This window comes from Rousettus aegyptiacus, unplaced genomic scaffold, assembly GCF_014176215.1.
Source record: "Rousettus aegyptiacus isolate mRouAeg1 unplaced genomic scaffold, mRouAeg1.p scaffold_m13_p_17, whole genome shotgun sequence".
Taxonomy (NCBI): Eukaryota; Metazoa; Chordata; class Mammalia; order Chiroptera; family Pteropodidae; genus Rousettus; species Rousettus aegyptiacus.
In genome coordinates, this window is record NW_023416292.1 from 26,642,508 (window position 1) to 26,670,349 (window position 27,842).

Here is a 27,842-nt window from a genome sequence, read left to right on the forward strand (position 1 = left end):
GCGCCCCGCGCTGTGCCTCCTGACGCGGCTACGTCCGAACAGTTCCATATTGGAACCGATAGTGTCTCATCACGAATTACGTCTTTCATTTCTCCTCTACGTGACTGGGCATGAGACTGGCTTTTTTTTTTTTCTTTTTTTTTAAGTTACACGTGTAGATGTACATTACCTCTGAGTTTTGTTTCAGGAGCGCGAAGGGAGCATCGCGAAGGGTTTGTTAGGAGCAAGGGGGCTTGGACCACAAGTGATGGAAGGACCATCATCAGAGACCCCACGATGAACAGGGAATTAACTGCCAGACAGTGCAAACAACGAATTCTTCAACTAGTCAGCTAAACGCTATGTCGACGCTGTTGGTACCCGACGCGAGAGGCACGTATCCCCCCAAAGGCGCTCGTTCACGTGCCGACCCCCAGAACCTGTGAAACGGCAGGTAGCGTGGCAAAGGGGCAGTAAGGCTGCGGATAAAATGAGTTACCCATCAGCTGCCTTTAAGCTGGGAACCACCCGGGTGTGCCCGACGACGTCCCGTGGAAGAGGGAGGCGGAGGAGCGAGAGTCAGAGGGAGGAGTGACTGGGAGAGAAGTGCGGAGAGCCTCCTGCTGGCTCCGCGGTGCAGGAAAGGGGCCGAGGAACACGGCACGCGGCGGCCTCCAGATGCTGGAAAGGGCAAAGACTGCCCCCTGCACCTCCGAGAGGAAGACAGCCCTGCCTGGACACGAGCCCCGGGGGACCCAGGCCAGACTCCGCTACAGGCCTGTAAAAGAACAAGACGTCTGTGTCGTTTAAACTGCTAAATTTGTGATGACTTGTTACAGCAGCAATAGCAAACTAATACACCCGAAAACATGAAGTACTGTTAAATGAAAAGCAGCAGAGTTCAGCGCACACGCGTGTACACGCGTGCATGCATGTGCGCGCGCGCACACACACACACACACACACACACACACACTGCCGCAGTGGGGTTTGAATGTCGATGAGCAGACGACGCGTGCGGAGCTAGTGCTCAAGTGACTCGACGTCGACAAGCGAGACCGGTGAGCATGGACCAGGGACCCCGGGCCCGGGCCCGGCTCCATGACAGACTTGCTGGATGAAGTTGTAAGAATCAGCCATCCCTCTGGGCCTCGGCGTTTCTCATTCGGATAACACGTATTTCCAGGACACCTGCTGCTGACCGGGCCCCGAGCTGGGCTGCGTGGAGTCAAAGCACAGGACGGAGTCCTCGGTCTCGAGGGGATTCAGTTGCTCCGGAGGACAGGGGAGGCGACTGAATGCTGTCTGAGGTCTCCTTGAGCTTCAACAGTCCATGCGTCCACGAGCCTAAGCGTGATTTCACGCTTACTACCTTCCATGTGCGTGGGTGAGGCTGCCTGAGTCCGCAAAGGTTTTCGATCACAGACAAGTTTCGTGAAGTAGAGCGAGCTCTGAAGCGGTAAAGGAAATCACGGTCTCGACTTATCTCAAGTCGAAACAGCTGCTACATTTCCTTTTCTCGACCCCATCTGATTTTAACTCAGTGCCCAGTCCTCATCCCCACCCGCCACCCCGGAAATCCAGTGAGTGCCGACCAGCTCTCGCTTCTCCTTGTAGGAACTACTTGTGCCATAATATCAGAGCTGCCAAGTTCCCTTTAATTTACATGTGCAGAGACAATTTTAAATGAGGACGTTTTAAGACAAATTCAAAGTTCTTAACAGAAATAATCTAAAGGCGGAGGGGGGGAAGAGTAGGGAGGAGAGTGACTTATAAGAAATCAAGGAGCTAAGTGAATGTGGGACTCAGATGCAATTACCGCAGGCAGGACTGGGATGGAAGTTTAAAGACAACATTAAAACAAACAAACAAACAAAATTAAGAGAAGAGAAATGTGGCAGGAAACAGCCGGGGGAAGGTAAGACGTCGCCTCTTCCTGTCTGTAAGCTTCACTTTGCTGCTGCCCCGCCAACCCCACACAGAGTGACACCTCAGTCGCCCTCCGGCAGCTTTCTGAGTTGTCCCAAGGCCAATGAGGACCGGGCTCCATGGGCCTCTGGTGCTCCCTGCAGGTCCCCAGGCACCCTGCTCTCCCTTTGTTTCATGCTACCTCTCGGACCATGCTTAACCTTTACAGTAGAAACCTGGGTCCAACAAACAGCTCCAGCAACTGGTTTCGCCAAGTGTGTGCTTCTGGGAACGATTCTGAAATGATGTTTTGACATTCCCCGTGTTAATGAAATGAAGGATTTCGCCTTGATTTGGAAGCGACCTGTAGTATAGTTTGCTGTGATTTAAAATGCATGAACCTTGTCAGAAAGATATGGATTTGAATTCCTGCCTCCTCCATAACTTACAAACCATGTGATCCTGGAAAGCTCACTCATCCCTCAGAAGTTTCCTCACCTTCCAAATGGAGATTTCAAGACAGAACTTACAGGGTTGCTGTGACCAAACGAGCTATCATGGGCGTGAAGTGCCTCGTTAGGCACCTAGTGCCCCGCGGCTCCTCAGTAAGTGGCAGCTTTCATCACCTCATTCCAGAGAGAAAAATATCTGGTTAAGAGCTCTATACCCCTTGCCATACCAGAAACCAAGGAGATGTAAATAGCATCTTAGAACAGTCTTCCTGTCCTCTCCCCCTCCCCCTGCCTCCCCCTCCCCCTCCGTGCAAAGACGGTGGCTTGTGTGGTTTCTGCCCTGGAGATCCTACAGGTGGAGGCCTGCTTCCTGCAGCTGCCAGACCCCACCCACGTCCCGTCCCGGGGGTGCTGCCCTCAGGGGGCCTTCACACGTCATTTTCCAGGAAGACCTTTGGAACGCAAGTCCTCTTCCCCAGCAGTCCTGGGGCCTTGGCACGGCGCTAAGCTACACGCTTTCCACACGGCAGATTTCTGCACCCCGGAACCTGCTTTCTCGCCCTAATCCCACTCAGGGGAGGACACACACTTCCTGTGAGCCTGTGTCTGCTGCACAACCCACACGCCGCCAACAAAAAGCAACCATTCGAGACCTGCCCCCGCCGCTGTTCCAGAAGACAGGCGGGCGCCGCAGTGCAGGCGTCGGGAGAGCTGGCCCCGGTGTGAGCTGGCGCAAACCGCGGGACACGCCCCTCGGTCGGCCGCGGGACCCGAGAACTGGAAGAGGAGGGGGCATCTTACCCCTCCTTCCACAGAAGAGGACAGAGTCTCCAAAATCTCCCTCTATGTATCTGTTGGCTCTTTTATACCCAATTTGAAAACCAAAACGGTTAGATAATAGAGCAATCAATCTCTGTGTGTGTTAGCTGGAAGATTCCTGCTTAAAATTGATTCCTTGCTGGAAATTACTGTTTAGCTATCGCCATGAGAACATAGGCTATTAATTATGGGGACAAAAACATTCTAATAACAAGCTTTCTGCTTCTGTAGCCCCACTTACACACCCGAACTGTGGGTTGACAGGTAATGAATAAGAGAAAACAGACCTTTGTGTTAAGACAAAATGAGGAATGATGGGATTTAGGGTTTAAAAACCCTGTACCTCTACATTTCGCGGCTGCTTAATTTGGGGTCTGCGTACCCCTGGCAGACCCAGCTGGCTGAATAAAAAGTGTGTTTCCTATAACTCACTGAGTTCTGGTGGTCCGCGTGTCTTTCGGGGGCTGGCGGCTACAACATGTATAAGGCCCAGGAGACTGAGTCCTTCCTTTTGAAGTCCTTCTAGGCCCCTAATAAGACAAATCACTAATTACAGGTTCAAACTAACAGGTAGTGAGAGAGACATACTGATCAGCTTACTGAGGAAAATTAGCCTAAAATTATACTAGGAAATAGAGATGTATAAAAATCTTCCTAATTGCTCAAAGGATGTTTCAAATAACCCAAATTTGACCTCCTGACCACAAAATCAGAAGATTCAGGATAAAAGTAAATGGAATAAATAATTATCCAAATACACTGTGGCAGGCAGAATAGTGGACGCCCATAGATGTCCATGTCTTAGGCCCCAGAATCAATGCCTATGTTACTTCACATGGCAAAAGGGACTTTGCCAGATGCGACTGTGTCTGGGATCTTGAAATGAGATTTTTCTGGATTGTCTGGCTGGATCCAGTGTAACCACAGCAGTCCTTAAATGTGGCAGAAGTGGACAGAAGAGTCAAAGCAGACATGAGAGAGAGGCTACGGTGAGTGATACGGCCACCGGCTGGGGCCCCCACACAGAGGGGCAACGGCACCCTCTAGGGGCTGGAAAAGGTAAGGGAAAGGACTCTCACCTGCATCCACCAGGCCTGCTGACACCTCAGTTTAGTCCCACGACACCCACTTCAAACTTTGGACCTCCAGAACTATATTTGTTATTTTAAGTCACCAGGTTTGTGCTAATCTGTTACAGCAGCAATAAGAACTAATACGCACTATTTTGGCTATTTCAGGTTTATGTGCAGTTTTGGTGAGAATATAGCGATCGAAACTCAACAAATTCTGTGGTTTCTTTGTGTGTACTCAGTGACACTATGAGATAATTAAAAAAAAAAATGGAAGGTAAAAAATGTTTTAAAGAAAGAAATGGAAGAGTTACTGCAATTTAGTTGGAAAGATTAAAAGCACAAACTTTATGGAACATAGAGCTGCAACCAGTTTCACGCAGAACACACAAAAGAGAGTGATTAAGAAGGTACAAGGAATCTGGCTTTATTCCTAACGCATTTCCCCACAAGCTGGTAAGACGTCACAGTTGTCAGTGGACTATTAGCCATGTTTAAAGCCTAAAAATCCGTATTTTATAGTTTCTCTAGCAAAAAAAAAAAAAAGTGGCATGCACTTGAGAAAAGTCTAATAAGCAAATAGATCTATAATGGTGGTGCTGCTTCTGGCCATCTATCAAAATGAGGATTATCTGCGGCATATGTAAGTCACAGTTCATTGTCCTCTAGATGAGGACAGATTGTCAGAAAGCTGTGTACCTATAGGACACGGTCTCACCTGCCCTCTGGGTCTCCTCCATCTTTCTCTGGACTTTGGTGCCATCAGCTTATGCTGAACCCTGGTAGAACTTGGTAGAACCCTGTGAGACTTGTTGCCTTTACAGCAAGGGTGCCATTGAGGATGCCACTCACGGCATTATACAGAATCCCCTTGGTGAGAACTCCAGTATAAATCCGTGTCTTAAGGTGTCAGCAGCAGAAACAGGTAAGCTGCTTCTAAGCAGAGGGTCATTCTTTTTTTAAACTCTTAGAGAAGTACACGTGGCATTACACTTTTGTCAAGAACAACCGACCTGTACAACATAGAGTGCACCCTAATGTAAATTATGGATTTTAATTAACGTACCACTACTGGTTCATCAACAGTAACTAATATACCTCACTAATACAGGATGTTAACAGGAGTGGGGACATATGGGGCTTCTCCGTACTTCCTGATCAACTTTTCTGTGAACCTAAAACCGCTCTAAAAAATAAAATCTATTGAAAATACATACATAACAAAAAATAAATAAAATAAAATAAAATACATATACAACATACATACGGCAAAGCGCAGATTAGGGGATCCTGAGAGGATGCGACGGTGGCGGGCACACCGTTTGTCAGCCTCTCCGAAGCCCCACACAAAACAGACAAGGAACCAGACAGCAAAACCAAAACCCTAGGGCCACTTACGGTAAAACGAGACGATAAAGTATGCCCATGACCCCAAAATGGAAGCAAGCGGGGACAAATCAACAGTCACGAAACCTGCAGGGCATCGGCATCGGTGTGGGGAAAGGAAGGGAAAAACTGGGGCGGCATCGGACGGGCTGGAGAACGGGCTGCAGAACGGTAACAGGTTCTAACAGGTTCGATGGGCCCTGCTGACGCTCCCTCCGATGCGAGGTGAGAGCAAGGAGCCTCCAGGAAGGACCGAGGGGGCTGGAGCTGTCTGGCCCCTGTGACCTCTCAAAACTCACGTCCCAGGGCTTCCTTCCAAGACGGGGCCCCAGGCAGGGCGTGAAATAAAAATCGGGCAGGCTGGGGACTAGAGAGCAGGCAAGGCCCGGATCAGAGGCCGGGGGAAGACATCGGGAGGCGTCAGACGGCAGGCTTCGTGCCGGGAGCGCTACACCGACCGCGACCGCGGGAGGGAGCTCGGTGAAGTCAGAACTGCTTTCTTGCCTCGTTCAAAACGTTCAGGAAAGGTCCTTTCACATAAAAATGAGCACCAAAAAAGGAATTAGATGGCAAAGTTTAATAATAAAAAAAAGAGTAGGGAACAAACTAACGTCCCTGCAAACAATAGAGCTTGGCAGAAAGACATGCCCACAAAACAGATAAAACCTATAACCTGTTAATGATGGCTGCTAGCATTTAAAATTAGTTCTGCCGGTTTTAGAAAGTCATATAAATGAAACTTCATCTAACAGCTTGGTCGGGTCCAACAATCCAGCTGCCTTTACTTAACACATTTTATGGGGATCTTTACCTCTGAATTCGACAGAAGCGATGTTGAAAAAGACCAGTCCAGCACTCCGTAACGAAGCTCTTAGGGGGCACCGTGACATCTGTGAAACTCTCCATCTGATGTCGGCACCACGATTTTCTTCAGGTGTTTCATTTGTCAAATAGGGATAATAATGGTTGTTTTTTTTTTTTCCACACAATCATACTGGTGACTAAGTGAAGAGAACTTTGAATTGGAGATAAAAAGTCAGGATTTATCAGCATCTACATGGTGTTTAAATCCACGGGAAGGGATGCGATAACCTAGAGAGAAAGAGCCGAGGGGAAAAAAGCCCCAGTCTCCCCCCCAAATGTTTCCCATCCATTTCACCAGCTCTTGCGTTTCCTCTTCCCTCCATTCTCCTTAACCAAACAGTAACCAAGCAGACTCATCATGGCGATCACTTTGTGAGGTATATAAATAATGTCTAATCACTATGATACACACATGAAACAAATATAATATTGTAAGGCAACTGTAAATTAAAAATGAGTTTCTAAACAATCAGTATAATTCACAATATTAAACAAATTTAAAAAGAATACCACATGATCACCTCAATAGATGTAGGAAAAAAAGCATCTAAATCCAAAATTCATTCCTAGAACTCTTAGCAAACTAGGAATAGAAGGGACTTCGCCTCTTACGAAGCATCCACGAAACCCTTACAGCTAACACCATACTTAACGGTGAAAGACGCAATACTTTCCCCCTAAGATCAGCAACAAGACAGGAAGATGTCTACTTTCATCACTACTATTCAGCATTGTACTGGAGATTCTAGAAAGTACAAGGCGGGAAGGGGAGGGGAGGGGAGGGGAGGGGAGGGCTGTCCGGATAGTAAAGGGAGAAGTTAAACTATTCACAGATAACATCTATGTAGAGAATCTAAGGAATCTATTAAAAAGCCACTAGAACTAATAAGTGAGTTTAGCAAGTTTGCAGATATAAGATCAATACAGGCATTCCGGGGACATATTGTGGGTTCGTTCCACACTACCAAAATAAAGTGACAGTTGCAATAAAGCGAGTCATAATCTTTTTGTCGGTTGGAAGAGCCTACCTTCAATTTGTAAAAAATGCAACATCTGTGACATGCAATAAAGGGAGGTGTGATAAAACGAGGTATGCCTGTATATAAAAAGTAATCGTATTTCTACATACTAGCAATGAACAATCAAGGATTGAATAAAAACTATTTACAGTAGCACTAATACATATGAAATATGGCAAAAGACATACAAGGCCAGTACAACAAAACAGTGTTGAGAGAAATTACAGCAAATTTAAATACACAGAGAGATATAACTTACTTGAGAAGAGATATAACTTACTTGAGAAGATTCCATTTAAAAGGTGTCAATCCAAAATCCCAGCAGGTTTTTTGGTAGACATTGATAAGCTGATTCTAAAATTCATATGGAAATGCAAAATATCTAGAATAGTCAAAACAACTTCGAAAAAGAACAAAGTTGAAAATAAATTTGAGACTAATTATAAATCGACAGGAATCATGACATTATCAAGTATCAAGAAAGATAGTTAGATCAATGGTACAGAATAGAGTTCAGAAACAGACCCGTGTATATATATACATATATATATACACACATGCATATGGATATACATATATATATAACCGATTTTTGATCTAGGTGCAGACAATTGAATTGAGAAAAGAGAATCTTTCAACAGTCCTGGAGTAATTGAAAACTAATTTCGAAGATAATAATTGCTCACCAAAAAAAAAGGTAAAATGGGGCTCTCTGAGCTTAGATCCAAGCCCAAAGCCAAGTATATCTATTTCTGATAAATCTCTCCTGAAAAATGACCCACCTTTATGACGTGAGTGGTTACAGAGCTGTGTTGGTGGGGAAATATTGTATGGTGTGCCAGGGGTAAGCAATTCTGTGGCAGCCTGACCCTTGCCCGGCCATTTCTTGCTCAAACCTGACTGCACTTCCTCCACCTCTAGGACTCTAGGCTACCACTGTGTTGTAACTGAAGGCAGGTGTCAGAAGGTATGTGCCCAGTATTCCCACCGGACAAATACGACAGAGGTAAATAACCTCAAGGGCACGGATAATAGCAAAACGTAGGAAACTGAGGGATTTAGTTTTAGTATCTAAACCCGTTTTTAATATTTTTAATTATAAGTTTACATAATTTAAACTTTAATAATGGCAGTGCTCCCATGAGCTTATAGAAGCCAGCTCCCAGGACTACGTTCTTTGTAAAGCAGCTAGTACAAGGTTAACTCCAGGTAACTTCTAATTTTGTGACTCTCAATGAAAGGGAAGGTCTCGACAATAGTAAAACTCGATATACGTTCTTTTTAGTACTCAACAAACAGATGAGGAAACAGGCTGCACAGAGTGTTAAGTGTGTGTGGGGGGGCGCTGAGCTCAAGCCTGTCTCCAAAGCCAGAAATAACACATCCTTCGAATGTTCCACGACTTCTATTTCTATTTGAAAAAGGCAGACTTAAGGACTTTTTGCTCTGTTTGTGGAAGGGATGCGACGCGGAGAGGCAGACAAAGGAGAATTTTAAGAGTCTAAATACCCTCGGCGCTCAGAAAGCCAACACCGCCCCGGTCCCAGGGACTCGTCTATGGCCTCCAAGAAACAACTTCACGCCTGCACAGCGCAAAGTGCGCTCCTACGCGCCCCCGGGGCCTTCAGTCCTCTGCGGGAAAGGACAACCACGAGGGACCCAGACAACGCTGAGCTGTGCGGGCGCGAGACCGCCGGGGGCCGCGCCGGGAGGGAAGGCGCCGGCTCGGAGCCTCGCAGCGCGCAGGTGCACGGTCCAAGGGGCGGCGGGAGGCCACAGCCGGCGGGGCGGGCCCTTCCCGCCTCCTCACCTGTCGGGGACTTGGGTCGCGGCCCTCCGGGTCACGTGGTCTCCGCCCTCCTCGCCCGTGTTAAGAGTCGTCGGTGACCTCAGGACGTCATTCGCCGCTCGGGCCGAGTTACAGCCGGTGCTCGGAGAGATGCTGAGCAGCTGCGGCGCGCGCCTGCGCGCGCTCCGGGCTCTGTGCAGAGACGCCTCGGCGCCGGCGAGGAACCCGCGGCCGGCGCTGGTGAGTTCCGGGCGCGGGGCGGGCGGAGCCTGCGCGGGGCGTCCCACCGGGACCGCGCCTCCGAGAGCCGACGCGTCGACTTGATCGATTATCCATTACTTCGACCGACTGCTCTCAGAGTAAAACTAACATGGGCTCCAGTGCTAACAGGGTCGCGGGAATTTATAGTCCCGAGATTCGCACCGTTAAGAAGACAGGGCAGGAAGGTGACTCCGTTTGCAAACCGTGCAAGCTCTTTAACGCCGGTTAACCGCTGCTCAAGGAAGCACCGCTATTACCGATATTAATAAAGGTGAAGTTGATCCAGCGAGGTCACAAAGAACACGGAGTTGGTTAGGAACCTCGGCGGGCTGGCTCGTAACCATGCATAATACCGATCTAGAAGGGCACCAACTCGCCCCCAGGGTTTAATCCTAATTCTTTGCCTGCCACGTTAGCACATTTCCCAGACAGCCATCTGATCTTGAAAGGTCGTCGCAAGACTTAATGGAAGTGATGACGAGGCCTTTACTTTATCTCTTAGTTCTCACCTCTGAACTGTTACAGAATTGACTGATTCTCCCCACGGGAGAATCAGAATTGTCCACCTGCCCTCCTGGGTGAGTCTGCCTGGCGTCTGGGGCTGAGGAACGTCTCTCAGCGGCCGCCCCCTGGACAGGGCAGGTCCTCACCCACGGTGGCAGGGGCCGCGGGTTTTAGGAGATTAACCCGCCCCCCGCGAAATCTCGCTGGGGCCTCCAAATGTTATGGCACGTTCAAATCTAAGACCCACGGAGCCAATTGAGATTAATTACGAGCCTTTGTTAGTCGGCTGGCGACTGACCCTCCCCACTAGAGAGTCAGCCCTGAGGCTCCGGAGGAGGCAGCTTATAAAGCCAGAAACTATGTCCTGGTTGGCTTTGATTAAGCAAGCAAGCAGATTACAAAAGCCAAAGTTCGGTGTTAGCGTCTAGTACAAAAAAAATATGGTTTCTGGTGGACAGCTATGTTATCTGTACTCCAGCAGCAGTATTGTTTTATTTTTCTTCTTAGGAGCCTTGGAGCTATTTACTCCTAGGCAGCTGGCACCTGGAGATATCACTCTCTGCCCTGTCCTTGGGGCTGACTTACTGAGGAATTGATACCAATAACCATAACAACATATTTTCCAAAGGAGTAATGGCTGGAGTTAAGAGGGGAGATGTGAACAAGGAAAATTTATTGAAATGCATTTTTTTTACACTGTTACACAGGCCCTTGAAAGCGAGGCCTAAGTCTTCTCTCTTCGTCTCGCCCGTTTCAGGCACAGAGCCAAGGCACATAGTAGAGCTCAAAAAAGTTTGCTAGTTAGCTGAGTCCCAGACCTTCAAAGTTAAAATCAGGTTGGAGAGCCTACAGTCGAGGTAGTCATTCTAATACCTAAACATCTTCAATTATTTCTATTATACTGATCCATAAAAGGACCCTGGAACTGATCGATCCTAGAGTTTTCTATTTAAGATGAGACCTATGGATGCGATAAGCCTGAATTCACAATGCCAAAGCTTACACAGCCTATTCTACGTCTCAGTTGACATGGCTTGGTCGATACCTAGTAATTTGTGACAAATCATATTGTTTCTGTTAAAATGCTTCCAGTATTGGTGTACTTTCAAAGCTATCTGATTGAAACTGGATTCTAAGGAAATAATCCAAAATAGAGAAAAAGCTATAGTTATAATGTTCCAATGAACATTTTCATTTAGAGCAGCAAAAGATTGAAAACAAACGTCCAACTTAAGTGGTTAAGGAAAAGATAGTACATTCGTTCGTTTAAAGGACTGTCTTTCTGCTGTTGAAAATAATTGTGATCAAGGACATGAGAAAGTGAACACAACAATTTTAAGTGCTGAAGCGAAAAGAAAAATTATATTCCTTATTGAGATGAAAATTACATTTTCAAAAACTTGCAAGAACTACATCACGGTTTTATTATTGGTCACAGTAGGACGGAGAGATAATGGGTGGATTTGTTGTTGTTCTTGTTGTTTTTCTTTTTCTTCTTTTCTAGATTTCTCGAGGTGGGTTCTGAAGGGGTGAGTCAATTCAAAACCACAGTAAAAAAATAAAGGCACACAAGTCCTGGGCTAGGGAATGGCGTGGTCTTGACCCCGCTCACAGTCCCCCTAACAAAATCAAGACTTCCTTTCGTTCGACCAGAAAGTCGTTAGTCCTATAGAGCTCTTGAGACAGGCTCACCGTCGGACCAGGATTGGAGCCAGCCCAGGTGTCAGCAGAAGTCCAGGTAGCCAGTTCTTCCATCACAGGAAGCGTGGTCTCCCGACTGTGGTTTCAGGGTGCAGTCCACATGTTGTGGGTACATCGAATCTGAATGGATTGATAAGGGTGGCCGGAAGCAGGACGTCACAGGTAGCTTCTGTGATCTCAAATGTCTCCAGATTTCCACTGAAGGCAAAAGATCCAATTGTCCTTTCCAGGAACCTGGGGATGGTCTCTGCGTCCTGCTCCCCCAGGGCCCTGGCCCCTGTCCTGGTAGCAGTCCTCAGTGGAACAGAGAAATGCCCCAGGTGGAAGCCGTTGTCACTATGACCAAGCACCTGCCCCTCCCCCTCCAGCTCCCGCCTCCTCCTCTCCCCGGGCATCCATCTCCTCTCTGCACAAATGCCTCTGTCACCCCTCTGTGGCTCAGTCCAGAAACCTGGATGGGCTCCTGTGTTTTCCCTCTTCCCTCGCCCTCCTTATCCAAATGATCACCAAGTCCCGCTTCCTGTTCTTGTGTCTCTTGTCTCTCGCCTCTTGCCTGGGGCACCCTGGTAGCCTCCCAACAGGGCCCTGCCATCCGGTCTTGGTGGCTCCCACTACCTTTCATGTTATGGCCAGATCGCAGCATGTCTCTGCTTGTTTAAAAGCCCAGAGCACTGCAGAAACAATTCAGACCAGTTCAAGGAGTTGTGGAGGCTTCTCACAGCCAGGCCCTTGCCTACACCTCTGCAGCCCTCAGCACCTCCCCTTGTGAAAGGGAGGCAGTAATTAGTACCTTCTTCGCAGGGCTGTAGTAAGGCCCCTCAAAACTGTTTCACGTCTCCTTGCTTTGCATGCAGTGTTTCTTCGCCTACAATACTCTGCCTGATTTCTGTTTGTCTCATCAACATTCAGGTCAAAGTATTCCCCTCCCAGACCCCCGATCTGAGATGAATACCTCTCCCTGTGCCCTGGCTTCCTGTGCTTAGTTAATATTTGAAAATAGGAAGGAGTTTGCAGACCTGGGTTTTAATACCGGCTCCGCCGATAGCTAGTTGGATGACACCAAGCATGGCATTTACACAGTGTAAGCCCCCCGTGTTCCCCACGGAGGTCCGAGCAGGCAATCCGCGAAATTTGCTTCTGCTCCAAAATGACACGCTCTGGGAAGAGGAAACGTAGCAAAATGGTCTTTAAAAACAGGAGAATGTGTTATGCCATAGGATGTACTTCCCGTGACCCTCTCTTTCTTTGGTATTTTAGAGGTCCTTTTCTTCCGAGAAGGACCCTACTCCCCTGAGCTCCAGCTGGAGCGAGGAGTTAAGGCTCCTGTCCCACCAGTTCATGAAGAAATGTGACAACGGCTCCTGGACGTTAATTCCTCCCCAAGTTTTTCACGATCTTCAGTATCAAGCCTACAGAACCTTTCAGAGTAAGAACAGCCACTCTCCCATAAAGGATATTTAAACATCAAACGCAAAACTAACAGATCAAAGCACTACTTACCACTCAGAAAAGGAAGGCGCATGGTGCCAGGGTTTCTGGACAGGCCAGGCAGATCCGTGAGTTTTGCAGATTGCGGGAGGGATAAAGCCTCTTGCCGAGGGTAAGACTCGCCACCGCTCTGTCTTGGCGCCATATTCAGTAATCTCACTTTACCCTTTATCCCGATGTGGCTCCGTCGGCCGAAGAAGCTCAAGACACTCAGGTTGCCCCCTAACCTCCCAGACTCATAACTCCCAAAGCAACCCACCGCTCCTGCAGCAGGCATCATACTTCCCGCGCTCCTGCGTGTGTGACCCTTTTCATTGAGACTTTAGTTCTCATGTACCCCAGCCCCCAGCCTTCCGTTGTTAACACCACGCATTAGTGTAGTACATTTGGTATATTCAAGGAGCCGGTATTGATACATTATTATTAACTACATAGTAAAGTCTGTATTTTACTTAGGCTTTACTCTCTGTGTTGTACTCTCGATGATTTTTGGCAAATGCATAATGATGCATATCTATCATAAAAGTATCGTACGGAACGGTTTTACTGTGCTCCAGGAAACCCTTAGTAGCCACTGATCTTTTTACTGACTCCATAGTTTTGCCTTTTCCAGAACGTGTCGTATTTGGAATCATATAGTACGTAGCCTTTTCCGATTGTTTTCTTTCGCTTAATAACACGCAGTCAGTCAGGTGCGTTTACTGCTTTCTACAGTGCTGACCACCACCCGACATGCTTCGCACTTTCTTTCCTTCACGGCCGCTCTCTCCGCACCAGAGCGTTAGCTCCGGGAGGGCAGGATTCTTGTGCGCGTTGTCCACTGCTGTGTCCCTGGTATGTAGGGAGCACCCTACAAACGTTTGTAGGAGAGGGAGGGAGGGAGGAGAGGCAGCAGGGGACCGACTCCCTGGAGAGGCTCTGCCTGTTTTTCTGTACCTACAATGCCTGCCCCCACGGACAAAGACAAACCATTAAACGAATAAACCGAAGCATGTCAGATGGTGATAAGTGCGATGGAAAAAAAGTAGAACTTTTTAATCTCTAAAATGTGCCAGATCTCTGGGATAGAAATTGGAAGGAATAGCGAACGCTTTCCTTCCTGCCCATTGCTTTCTTAAAACAAGTAAACAAACAAACAGAAGTATACAGTTTTTGGAAACCAATACTTGTCAGAATCCTTTCCATGACTCTCTTTGAAGACTAAACATGTCTGAAAAAGCATCGGAATAGAACTATGACTGTAAATGACAAAAAAAAGACTTAGAAATGGGCATAATCGAAGGTCCAATAAGAGTTCATTCTAATGCAGTCGACAAGGACATTTGGCTATTTCCGTGACATACATTTTAAGATTATGATTTGAATTACGAGTGATAGCATTATGCCAGGACGAATCAGATTCCTAGAGATTTCATACAATTTCTGGAGCATTTACAATCTCTTATCAAGAGTAGACCAATAATCTAAGAAAATTGTCCTTTCGACATGTGAAAGTGTTGCATTTTAATTTCACGTAGGCACCCTATCGATATTAAAGCTTATTTTACTTTTTCATTCTGAAACAAACAGTTCTACTTTAGAACAAGGTTATTCTCTTTCCCTTGAGAAAAACACAGCTCCATACCTCATACCTTTTCTTACCCGAAACATTCTGTTTTCTTTGTAATGCAGAATTGTTTCCCTAAGATGCTCATGGCTTCAATCAGAGACATCCTCCCCGACCTTCTCCCCACTTCTGACCAGATCTCATCTCCTATCTTTTTCCAAGTTAGTTAATGTCAATTCGGTGACAATAAAACTTAAACAGTGTTATGCACGGGAAATTGTGATGAGCTGTGAAAGAAAGCTAAGAGTTTTGGCAATTAAATCTTGAAACAGAGATGGAAGGACAAATAGAGCAGTAGCTTTCGGTGTTTATTTATCTATTTATTTATTTATCTATCTATCTATTTATGAAATGACCTGCGTTTTGACTCATAACCCAGTACATAGAACTGGTGCACAGTTGTATAATTGAAAAAAAAAAAAAAACCTAAAAGAGTGTACCAGTATGTCCCAGGATATATGTAAAGCATTCTGTTTCTTTTAAAAGTCTGATTATAAATCACTGATTTGATTTCATGAAGCCTGACAGTTCTAACCCCACGTTTGGGGGCTTGAGATTCATGATCACATAGCACATTGAGTTGAACTATACGGGTTTCTGATCCAGTATGATAACTGTCATCTGCTCAGGCTACGCTCATGTCTGCAAGGAAAACGTCCCTAACTGTTACGTTAGTCCCTGTCTTTAAATCCCATTGGAACCACGTGCATTCTAAGAAGGATTTCTGCATACGCCTTACGGTTATATTCCGTGCACCCTCAGCATTTAGATTCCATATCTCCTGATTGCCACGTGTGGTCTCATTTCCATTTCCAACGTCCCCAGTGAGGCTGTTACTTCCACAAGGGCAAAGACCCTAATTCTGTTTCTTTGGGACCTTCCCATTCCCTTCAGTGTCGTAGCTGGCGGACATTTCGATCAGTCATCCATCATCCCGTGACCCTGACAGGGTACACTCGTCGAGCTCTGTCACGGCATCTCCCTCATATCTGTTTCTCATGTGCCCATCTGGCTTCTTTCCCTACAGACTCAAAGTTAATGAAAGGGAGACAAGTGTCAACGACCCTGTTCTTAGCCAGAAACTTCCAGGAAATCCTGGGCTTTGAGTATGCGCTATTCTATAACAAGGATGAAAGAAGAGTGGTTTGCTTCTTTCAAGGAGGTCCTCTCCTGCAAGGATTTCCTGGGTAAGAATGGCGGCCTAGAGCTGTAGATGCAAAAGGTCATTATCTTCAAGGTCCCCACGCAGCCGCGGACTAGATGGAGGGCATTAAAGTGGTCCTTACACACACTCACGGAAACGGAAAGCTGTCTGTAATAACCGGTTGGATCGCCAAAGCACAACACATAGAATATAATTTGAAAGAGTATCATTGACATGTTACCGGTGGTTTGTCACTAGATGGCCTTACAGTTTTCTATTTCTTTAGCCGCATTTCCTAAATTTTTAAACAATGATGTGTATGATTAGTTTAATAAAAAATAAGATATGCTTTTTAAATAATATTTCAGATTTTTGCTCACTTATGATCCGATTACCATTAAGTTCCAGTTTATTACAAATACAGTACAAACAGTAAAGTTGGGGACGTGGATATTTGACGTTTAGTACATTGAACGTGGACTAAGTGGACCTGTCATAAGCCAGTCACACGAAGATCCTTGGATAATTCTCTCTCTCTCTCTCTCTCTCGACCTTTTAAAAATGCCCCGCTTCCCCCACTGTGGTAACTAGACTCCTGCACGGGGGTGCCACCGCGACCCTGATAGACAGTATCATGGCTATCCTTGCGGTTAACACCATGGGGTTCATAATGACCACCACTCTCAACATCACTTATAAAAGGTAAACTCGTGGACGTGCTCCCCTTAGGTGTTGTGGGTCGGGTTCTCCAGCAGCGGTCCCTGAGGCGAAGAGTTGTGTGCAGGCGACCACGAAGGAGAGGCTCCCATGGGGAATTAGCGAGGGCCTGAGAGGAGCGTGGAGGGGAAAGGGGTTGCGGGGGGGACGGAGCCCTGCGAAGGGGTCTGCAGCCCGCTCGCACCGGGAACGCTGGGGTGAAACGCAGAGAGTAGGTCGTAGGAAATCCCCATCCTGCAGACTACCTGGCTCTCTGTGTGTGAGCCAAGCAGGCTGTAGGGAAAACAACCACAAAATTAAGGTGAAAGAATCATCGAAGGGGATCCGGGTGGAGCACCGGCATCCACCGCGTGGCAGATACGGCCGCGTTCTGTACCTTCGCACAGGAGTTGACGGCAGCAAGGTGAGTTTGGTGTCTGTCAAAAACGAAGCTCAGTGTGACGGCGGTATGGAATTCTTCACTCACACAGCTGTCCCCATACAGCTGACAAAGTAGCGTGGGTATGGCAGAGGAGGAGAGGAAGGTCGGAGGCTCCCCTAAGGGAGGTTCTCCCGCGTGAGCCGTATGGGTTAGCACGTCCCACGTCCCACGGAAGGGGGCCTTTAAGTGACAGCACAGCTCCAGTGGACCCCAGGGAGTTGTGTGGCTTGCAGGGCCGTCATCAGGAGCCATGCTTCATAAATCATGGGTTCGTTCACTGCAAGTGATTCTTCGCCAGCTGTCTCTTGCTCGGCACATTCTGTAGAATAGGACTCTTCCCTTCTGGTGACTATCATTCATTTTTTTCAGGGGTCAGCAAAACTTTTTATGTCAATATTTAATCCTTTGTGGGCCAGATAGTCTCTGGCACAACTACTCAGCTGTGCCCCTGCGGCCCACATCAGCCATAGACAGTGTATAAGTAAAGGGGGTCTAGCTGTGTTCCAAGAAAACTTTATTTACAAAACCACAGACGTCCAGTGGGCCATAGTTGGCCAACTCCTGGTCTGTTGACCTGGAGGCCCTGTTGGAAAAAAAATTAGACAGGTCACTTGCCTCCTTTTCTTTTCTCTCTGCCCCGCCCTCCGCGCGCGCGTGCACACACACACACACACACACACACACACACACACACTCTCTGTCTCTCCCAACCCCTCCCCCGCCCCCCTCAATGAATTGGAGGTCAGCTGCTTTAACTTCTCCCCCCCACCCAACTGCCAATAACAGTGACTTCAAAATAATATCTTAAACGAGATAGAAATTTATGGAAAAGAAGTCTAGAAGAAGCCATCCTAGGCTGGTATGGCAGCTCCCTGGTCCCCAGAGTTACAGGCTCCTTCTGGCTCACATGTTTACAGTCCAGAGTGTCAGCAAGAGCCATCACACGTCCTGGGCCGCAGAGCTGAGGAAAGGGAGAAGGGCCGAGGAGACGTCCTGGGAGCACTAGCCAGCACGTGCATTCGCTCTCATTAAAGGAGGTTGGCAAGGTGGTCCCTTAACTGGTGTTATCACCTCAGATTCAGGGCCAGCAACTAATACAACCACAGACATGGTAATGAATCCAAACTTATAAATTGTAAATATTTAATATGTATTTTAAATACTGAAACATTAATTTAAAACGTGATCAGATTCTACTGAACACATCAGTAAATAACATAGCAAGTCTAATCTGGTGGTTTTTCTAAATGCCTCAAACACGAAATCATTTCTCAATGACTTACAAGGCTTATTATTTCACCTACACTTAACCTATTAAAATTTTTTCATTCTGGATTTGATTAATTTCTTTAAGATGTCAATACCTGTATTCCTCTGAAGTTAGCATGTCATTTGTTGGGGGGACATTGTTAGTGTTTGAGCATCTTTTTATTTTTCAGTGGGGAAGGTGAATGAGTGTGTAAATAAAGCCTAAACCAAAAGAGTAAAAACTAAGATGGATGGATGGATGGATTAAATGATATAGATAGGTAGATGATAGATAGATAGATAGATGATAGAAAGAATTCAGTTTTTTAAAATGCAGGAAGGAAAAAAGAGAGTCAGAAAAAGTGTGTCAAGAGAATGCCAAAATAAGACAACAGAAGTAAGTCTAAATAAATCACTAAATAAACTAAAATATATAAATGGACCAAACTGTCGGTTCAAAGAAAGAGGTGAGAAAACTGAGTTTTAAAATGTAAAAAGCTGTAAACTGTTGATACGAGACCTCTAAAGCAGGACACAGAAGAGTTTAAAAGGAAACAAAAATATGCCAGGAAAAGCTAACCAGAAAAGAGCTGGAATATCAAAAATAATAATAATAATAATAAATTATTTTAAAAAGGAATATTAGAAATAGAGAAGACTACTTCATAATAATAAAAGATTCAGTTCAATAGCTGATAGTAACAGTTCTAAATCAGTATGCACCTAGTAAAATAACTTCAAAGTATATAAACAAAATTAGTAGAATCGTAGAGAGAAATCAACCCCGATCCACTTTCATAGTGGAAGATTTCAATGCAAACTGTTGGTGATTAGTGATGGAGCAAGTAGACAAAAAAACTTAGAAAATTTAAACACCACGAGATAACAAGTATAATTTATTGAGCATATATAGAAGCCTATATCCAGTTATTAGAGAAAAACGTGCTTTCTTCCCAAGCACACATGAGACATTTACAAAAAGTGATCACGTATTGGTCCATAAATCAAATCCCAATACATTTTAAAGAATTGGAATCTTACAGGCCAAGTTGTCTGGCCACATTGAATTAGAAGTCAAAAAGAAGAGAATTTTTTTAAAAATCTGTAGTGAATTAGTTGGGGGAACACTGGCTACTATCACAGCCCCGACGTTTTACTTACTGAAATCGAGAGATTAGGTGCAGTCTGCCACGCTCCTCGGCGAGGGTCTCACCCGGCGTGGTCCGGAGACCAGGGCTTCTTCCCAGGTGTTGCTTCTCTGTCTTCTCAGGGCCTCGGTTTCTTCCTTGTTCAACTCTTCAGGCTCCCTAATCTTTTCTTTTTCTTTTCTTTTCTTTCTTTTTTTTTTTTTTTTTCAGTTTGGATAGTATCTTTTTCTGCAAGAATTTCCATTTCATCTAAACTTTCAAATTTATTGACACGAAGTTATTCATAGTATTCTTAATGTTTTGTTTTGGTTTTTTTTTTTAATCTCAGCTAAATCGATAGTTATGTGTTTTTAAGTCTTAATAGTATGTATTTCTGCTCTCTCTTGTTTTTCTTGATCTGTCTTGCCAGAGATTATTAGTCTTTGAAGAGAGCCATCTTTTGGCTTTGTTAAGCCTCTCTGCTGTATATGTTATTTTCTCTTTTCTCTTTCAAGTTTGCTTTTCTTTTTATTACCTCTTTTCTGCCTCTGATACAAGTCTCAGGAAGTTATCTAGCAAAACTCGATTTAAGGAAAATGATCTGAAGCCTGTTTTCTATGCCAACCAAACTAACCTATGCCTAAATATCACTTATATTTACAAAGTTATACTCTATAAACAGCGGTTCTATTGTTTTGTATTTGCTGAGACCTTTTCTCTTAGCCTCTCTTATTAATCAAGGACCATTTCCAGTGTAAGAGCTAGAACTCGACTCACACTAGCTTAAAGAAAAAAGGGGAGCTGTGGGCTGATGTGGATGAGAAGACAGGTGTGGCTGGGTGCAGGTGTTCAGCGATGCCGTTCATGTCTCAGGCACACTTTCCCCTGGGTCCTTCCTCCTTGGGTGCCTTTCCCAGTGTAGTCCCTTCATCTGCGTGGTGCTACCGTAGGAGCATAAACCGCACCATCCTATTCTGCGTTGTTTCCACCAGCTAAAATTTCTTCTTTTAAAGAGATCTGTTTGGTTATGGTGCTGTATCTCTAGGATTCCCAAAGGGTGCCTCTAGCCACTACTCGAATGTAGCTACTTAAATTTAAATTTAAATCAATTAATTAGCATTCAATACATTTAAAGATTCAGTTTCTCATTCCCAGTAGCCACATTTTTGAATGCTCCGCCACCTGCAGCTACCATCCTGGACCACTCAGAGAGGGAATATGTCTGTCATCATGGAAAGCTCTATCAGACAGCACTGGCTTAGCACATCAAGCTGTTACCAGAAACGTGTTGTTGTTAGGTGTCTTTCTAGTGAAAGTTACCCTAAAGGGGTTGGCGATAAATGTTGATTATGATAGACAAAATGAGAGAAGCCTCCTGGGGTCATCCCATGGCCCTGTCTTTAAAGGTTTCCAGCTCCCTTCAGACCTGGCTCTGGATCTCCAGGCAGGACAGCCTGTGCCGTCACAAGCTGGGATCCCAGAACCTTTGACCCTAACCCAGAAGGGCCGTCAGGGGCGCAATGCCCAGCAGCGGCCGGAGCGCGGGGCGCTGCTTGGGAGCAAGGGGGCTTGAGCAATCGCTGTGGTCAGCCCTTCTGAGGACTGTTTTATCTAAGACAGTCAGCACCCACCCACATAAGCTGTCAAGAATGTCCACCCCCTGCCATGTACTGGACCATCTCTTGGTGTTATGTAAATCTGACCAAACCTGATTTCTTTTTTCTTCTGCAGACCTATCGCCATTGGCTCGGTGGTTGTGCTAAATATCCAAGTTGATAAAATTGAAGGAAAGAAAGTGTTTCTTTCCTGTAGTGTTCGAAGTGCTGATGAGAAGATCCTGTACTCAGAGGCAACGAGTAAGAAGCCGCCGCTCTCTTTTTCTGGTTGGGTTTAGTTTGGTTTGGATGTTTTTGTTTGGTTTGGTCTTTTATTTTTCCTTTTTTTTTTTAATTGTTTTGGGGCAGTTATTTGTTTGGGGGGTTTTTTGGCTTTGGTTTATGAGCCACACATGCCCAGAAATTCCTAATTCCCTATCATCCAAGATAGTGTCAAAGGTATTCATTGTACATGCCCGTAGGGAGCTATTTGCCAATATTATTGAAATTAAAATTATATATCCTTTGACCCATTTCTAGGACTCAATCCCACAGGCTTGCTAACATGTGTGCAAAATTACAGAGTATAGAGTCGCTCTAGGGTCTCAGTAATCGTGCTACTCATGCAGAGTTATTTGGACTAGCAAAGGATTAACAAAACACAGATACCCACAGATGGGAGGCTGGTTAAAGAGACTGCAGTTTGTCTGTGAGCCGTATCGCGTGTGCCATAAGAAGTCTCATGGAATGTCAGCAGCGCCATAAATAAGAATGAGGAAACTCTTTCTGCCCAGTGTGGCGCCATCCCCCTGCATATGGCATGGAAAAGCGAGGTGCCACCCAGTGGACGCAGTACGTCATAACTGCGGAAGGGACAGAGAGGTTCCTATTCTCCTCCTGTTCCTCCTCTTTCCCGCTCACCCTTTTCTTCCTTCCTGAATAATTTCTTCCAAAAGCCATAACGCAGAGCCAGACCTGGCAGGCTCGTGGGGCGGGGGGGCGTGGGCAGCGCCGGCACCGCCCCGGGGAGGGGTCCAGCGCAGGGGGTCCGCGCCTGCAGGGCGAGGGCGGCCCGTGTGCGGGCTGGCGGGCGTAATGGGACCCGGGTTTCTCACTGTCACACCCCGGGCTGTCAGACGCGGGGAGAGGGAGAGGCCGAGAGCGAAGCCCGCCCTGCGCGCGGGGCCGGAGGCCGGACGCGCGCGGTCCCCCGGCGCTTTGCTCTTTCTTTGCTCTCGCACGTGACGCCGTCGTGGATGGCTTTGTGTATTGTCAGTGTGCACGGATCTGGGCGAGTCACTCTCCAGTGTGTCGGGAGGAAACGGTCCTTCGGACTCTCACAGTTTTTCTGTAAGCTCGAAATTATTTCAAAATAAAAAGTAAGAAATGGGAGGGAGGCGAACATGTCTGTATAGAATCGCATAGACTCTTTCAGGAGCGTCACGCCGGAGAACAGCGGCTGCCCCCGGGGAGCGGACCAGGTCGGCTGGGGAGACATTCCACTGTGTGCCTTTTGTATCCTGCGGAAGCAGTTTCCTAACCGGGGTGCCAGGACAGGACCTAGGCTTGGGCGGGTGTAAATAAAGCTTATGCAATTCAGGAAGCCAAACTTAAGAAAAAAAGATTGCAAACTTGGGTACAGAAATTAATATTTATTTTCAAAGAGAATAAATATTCACAGCATATTACCGCTGTCTCAGAGATGCTGGTCCCTCCCTTCTGTGATCAAGTGTGGACGTGACGCGTTCCCATAGAAACGCTTCCCAGTATCTCCCTGAGCTTCGCCCAGCTCCCAGCTCTCACCGTTCCTTCGCAAGCGAGGGCCCCCCCCCCCCCCGCAAGCCTCACGTTATTAACTTCAGGTTTAGACACATTAACTTAGATACCCAGGGCTTTTCGTTCATTCTTATTCTTTTATTTTAACGGACCTCAGATGGCACAGGTTTAGGTTAATCATAAACTTGGACTTAGGACACACAGTCATCACTGAACGGTCATCTTTCACTTTTGCATTCACTCATGTGTTTAATCTTTTTAATTGAGTAATAAACACCCTGGAACCTACCATCAAACAAGAACCAGAATCCTAATAATAATTTATCTTGCCTAATTACTTTCCCTCGTCTCGACCTGCTTTTCCCCCGGAAGTAACTCTGGTCTAGAATTTTGTGTGCTGTATTCCTTTGTACTTTGTTTGTTTGTTTGTCTGTTTTTGTTCTTATCAGGGATATAGGCCTACCTAAGGAATATATTGTTCAGTGTTTGTTTTTGAAATTTATAGAAAAGAGATCAAGCCGCATGTGCTCGTCTGGGACTTGATTTTTTTGTCACTCAGCTTCGTGGTACTGAGGTTCACCATGTTGCTGGCTGTGTAATTTGTCCGTTTTTATTGCTGTGTAATATTCCACTGTGTGATTATGTCACAGTGGATTCATCCCTTCTGATGGTGGGCCTCTAACTGTTATGAATGGGGCTGCTGCAAACAGTCTTTTTTTTTTTTAATCAATTTTTTTTTTATTTTTCAGTTACAGTTGACATACAGTACTATATTAGTTCTGGTGTACAACACATGATTAGACATTTGTATAACTTACAAAGTGATCACACCGAGAGAGTCAAAAGTTGATTCTTAATTTGCCTGGAAAATAAAAGCTGGACTGAGGGTACAGATATGAATCTAAATGCCCCCTTTTTTTTTTTTTTTAATACATACTTCTGCTTAAACAATTCTCATCAGGTTGAAGTCAGTTGACTCATAATCATCTTCTGGTCTTTTGTTTAGGTTTATATATAAAGCTGGATCTTGAAAAACGTCTGACATAAAAGAGCTTCCGGCAAATTCCACATCACCCTGCGTAAGGTTTTCCTCCCTCAAGAGCCATGGTCCCAGCCGCGGAGAATGAAGCCGCCTTCCCAAATGGTCTTCCAAGGACAGCCGCGGGAGCTCCATTTCCACCTTAGAAAGCATTTATAACACAAATACCTTGATCCCCTTACGATGAATGTTTGGTTTTCCTCAAATTATCAGGGTCCTTAAGGTGACCTGCCCCACTGTAGACTGGAGAAAAGATTTATACTGAAGCTTTTACTGCAAACTGGGAAATGCCAGAACACCAAAGGAAGGAATAACTATGAGGCCGAGGTGCATGCGCGTGCTCGTGTGATTAACAGCCAGCTTTGCTGTATCTAAACAGATCTTTCTGACCACAGCAGGAAACACCGCTACTTTCTATGAGAATAGACACGCCTCGAATCAGCTGTCTCGGATTAAACCACTCACTGTGCTGTTTATAACGTAGCCCGGGTGGTCGTCGTCCCTGGGAGCAGCCTGCATTTGTTTTCTATGAGTTGTAATCTGTCCAGGCTGCTGTAACAGACCGGAGTGGGGGTAGGAGTGGGCGGCCTGTAAACGACAGAAGTTTATTGCTCGGTCCTGAAAGTCTGAGACCAAGGTGCCAGATTCCCACAGTCACCTTCAGGTGAGGGCTCTCTCCCAGCTTCATAGCTGGCACCTCCTCACTGTAGCCTCATGTGGAGGAAGGGGGGCCCCTTTGGTAAGGGCACTGATCCCATTCACGGGGTCTCTGCCCACACAGCCCAAGGACCTCCTAAAGGCCCTGACTGCTGGCACCATGGCCTCAGGCATTAGGGTTTAAACATCCGAGTGTTTGTAACAGTGTAAAAAATTCATTTCAATAACATCTTCCTCGTTCACATCTCCCCTCTTTATTCCAGTCATGACCACTTTGGAAAATATGTTGTTATGGTCATTGGTATCAATTCGTCAGTAAGTCAGCCCCAAGGGCAGGGCAGAGCGTGACATCTCCAGGCACCGGCTGCCTAGGAGAAAATAGCTCCAAGGGTGCCAAGAAGAAAACTAAAACAGTATTGCCACAGGAGTATAGATAACAAAGCTGTCCCCCAGAGACCACATTTATTTGTGCTGGACGCTAACAACTATCTTCTGCTTTTGTAATCTGCTTGCTTGCTTGATCGAGGCCAACCAGGACATAGTTTCTGGCTTCATAAGCTGCCTCCTCCGGAGGCTCGGGGCTGACTCTCTAGTGGGGAGTGGTCAGCTAATGAAGGCTCATAACGAATCTCAATTGGCTCCGTGGGTCTTAGATTTGAACGTGCCACAACATGTTACGGAGACACAAACATTCGGACCATAGCATTAAGGATGCCATAAAAAGGACCACACGGGTAGCTTCAAACCACAGAAACTCACTGTCCACAGTTCTGAAGGCCGGAAGTGCAGAACCAGGCCGTCCTGCACCTGTGTCGTAACCCCTGGTGGCCTCAGGCGGCCCCTGGCTAGCAGTCGGACACCCCCGTTTGATTGCACTTCCCTTTTACTGCACATCGCAGATCCTGTTTTTCACTAACGAAAGGTTTGTGGCAATCCTGGGCCCAGCAAGTCTTAGCGGCACCATTTTCCAACAGAGCTTTTGCTCACTTCACGTCCCTGGGTCATAGTTTGGTAATTCTCTCAATATTTCAAACTTTCATTGGCATAATATTTATTCATTCTGGTGATATGAGATCTTTGCTGTTACCGCTGTGACTGTTGCGGGGTCCGTGAACCACACCCACGGGGGGCGAATGGGCTGTTCTACCAGCTGTCCAGCTGTCCAGTCCCGTCTCTCTCTCTCTCTCTCTCTCTCTCTCTCTCTCTCTCTCTCTCTCTCTCTCTCTCTCTCTCTCTCTCTCCTCCTGTCTCTCTATCCCCTGGGACACAATATTGAAATTATGCCAATTCATAACCCTACAGTGCTCTCAAGCGTTTGAGTGAAAGGAAGAGTCTCACGTCTCTTTCGAAAGCCAAAAACGGTTAAGCTTCGTGAGGAAGGCATGGCGAAAGCCGAAACAGGCCGAAAGCTGGGCCTCCTGTGCCAAACAGGTAGTCGAGTTGTGAATGCAAAGGAAAAATGCTTGCAGGAAATTAAAAGGGCTACTGTAGAGAGCATACGAATAGGAAGAAAGAGAAACAGACTTATTGGTGCTAGGGAGGAAGTTTTGGTGGTCACAGACAAGTGTGTATCTTTCGCAACCTTTGTAACCAAGCTGAGAGATGTGTCGCCTCTTGCCAGCCAAGCCGCCCACGGCCCCTCTGGGCAAACCACTCAGCACCCCAAGCCTTTTGGCTCCATTCTATGGACCAGGCTAGATGAAGATAGCCGTTTCCTTGTCTTGGCTAGTCTGAGACCTGGCTTCTCAAGCTTCCCCATGAATTCCTCCCACCCATGGCAAAGACCCAGAGCCTTAGAAACTGTGTGAAGCAGAAACTCTGAAGATAGTAGAGTCAACTGACTCACCGGCAGCCCACAGGGCAAGATCCAGGCAGAGATGGAGGTTTGGCTTGTGCAATATTTTCATAGATCAGTTGTAACAGTTAAAAGTCAGAAGGTTTCTTAGGAAGGTCTGGGCTCCTGCTGCCTGTCCCTGGACAATCAGAAGGACTGACACCAGGCCCATGTTCCATCAGGGGCTCCTCAGTGGAGCAGAACCAGGACCACCCCCTCTGCACACCCCAGCTTTACCCATCACTCTCCACTGAGCACAGCGGCTCCTGCCGAGCCCACCCCCTGGCCCTGAGCTCAGGAGGTGGTCAAGAAAATGAGGGCAAGCCAACCTGGGCAGAGTGTGAAGGGAGGGGTACAGGAACAGGCAGTCTGGAGCCTCCAGAGACCACCTGTGGGGCCAAGTCTTCAGGACGGACCAAGTTCACAGAGGACTGAATAGCCACGGCACTAGGAAGCCTGCTGGGAGGTTCCTTTCTCATCCAGAAGGGCCAGATGGAGGGCGCCCTGATGGACGCGTCTGTCGGGAGCCATTCTGAGAAGCCATTATGAGGCACTGAAGAAGTCACGTAGCTAAAAGCCATGCTATGGCTGATGAGTTTAAAACAACGGTCACCTTGGTAAGCCTCATAAAGTCACCTTTTAAGGTAATGGAATGTTATACTACCATAGAAATGAGAACATGTAGGATCTCAGGTAATTGACAAGCATTGTCATAGATATGTATGGTGTGCTTTGCTATGGTAACGTGGTGATTGATTATGGTATTCAAGAATCACATAAAAAGGCTATGCTAAATAAACTCGGGGCTGCAGCTCTGACTGTATGCCCTCCCGGAAAGATCTTTCCCGTCTTCTCTTTTTTTCCCTTAGGCTTCGCCCCCCTCTTTCAGGTACTGATCGACTTTAGCCAGCTGGCCCCGGCAAGCACCTTAGGGTGCTGGGAGCCCCACCAACACAGCAGGCAGAGGCCAGCCTGCCCCATGTCCAGAAGGGTCGTCTGAGAGGGGGCATCCAGGGCCCCCCACGACTGTGTCAGTTTCCCGGAAATGTTATGATTTTCCTCTAATAAATGTCCCACGAACTTATTTGGTGGGCAGCAGGGAAGAGGGCAGGCCGGGGGGACCAGGGGCTGCAGTACGGCCACCTTATGTGTGGGGGCAGCCAAGAAGGAGGTGCGGGGGGCGGGGTTGCGGCGTGAGCTGAAATGTGGGAGCCCGAAAACGGGAAGAAAGGGCCCGGGCCTGAGAAGTGACACTGACCCCACCAGGCCTCGGTCACCTCTGCTGCTCCGCTGGGTGACATGTGATCATCACAACCACGGGTCGACGCCTTCGGTCCCCTGGACCACGGCATCCAGCTGAACCTCGGTGGTCATCAACTCAAGGAAGAGGAGTTACACGAGAAAGGAAATGTGACTGCAATTCGTGGTAAGGCTGCAA

The 27,842-nt window shown here is 46.7% G+C and overlaps 1 protein-coding gene and 1 long non-coding RNA gene across 4 annotated transcripts; one reads left to right on the forward strand and one right to left on the reverse strand.

Moving 5' to 3' along the window:
- Window positions 1-4,547: 4,547 nt before the first annotated feature.
- On the reverse strand, window positions 4,548-9,431 carry LOC107500644. Of its 2 annotated transcripts, XR_004955295.1 has the most exons (4): window positions 9,308-9,431; window positions 7,778-7,851; window positions 6,426-6,706; window positions 4,548-6,144 (listed from the first exon to the last, which is right to left on the reverse strand). It is a non-coding gene; the product is annotated as an uncharacterized LOC107500644 (long non-coding RNA). The 2 variants fall into 2 exon arrangements; XR_004955294.1 differs by lacking the exons at window positions 7,778-7,851; window positions 9,308-9,431 and having other exon boundaries at window positions 6,426-7,762.
- On the forward strand, window positions 9,421-27,195 carry THEM4 (thioesterase superfamily member 4). Of its 2 annotated transcripts, XM_016126074.2 has the most exons (6): window positions 9,421-9,526; window positions 13,010-13,178; window positions 15,874-16,033; window positions 16,582-16,692; window positions 21,235-21,359; window positions 23,881-27,195. In XM_016126074.2, exons 1-6 carry the CDS (start codon window positions 9,437-9,439, stop codon window positions 23,919-23,921), a joined length of 696 nt encoding a protein of 231 aa, XP_015981560.1. In that variant the 5' UTR covers window positions 9,421-9,436; the 3' UTR covers window positions 23,922-27,195. The 2 variants fall into 2 exon arrangements, with proteins under 2 accessions (XP_015981560.1, XP_015981561.1); XM_016126075.2 differs by lacking the exon at window positions 16,582-16,692.
- Window positions 27,196-27,842: the final 647 nt, after the last annotated feature.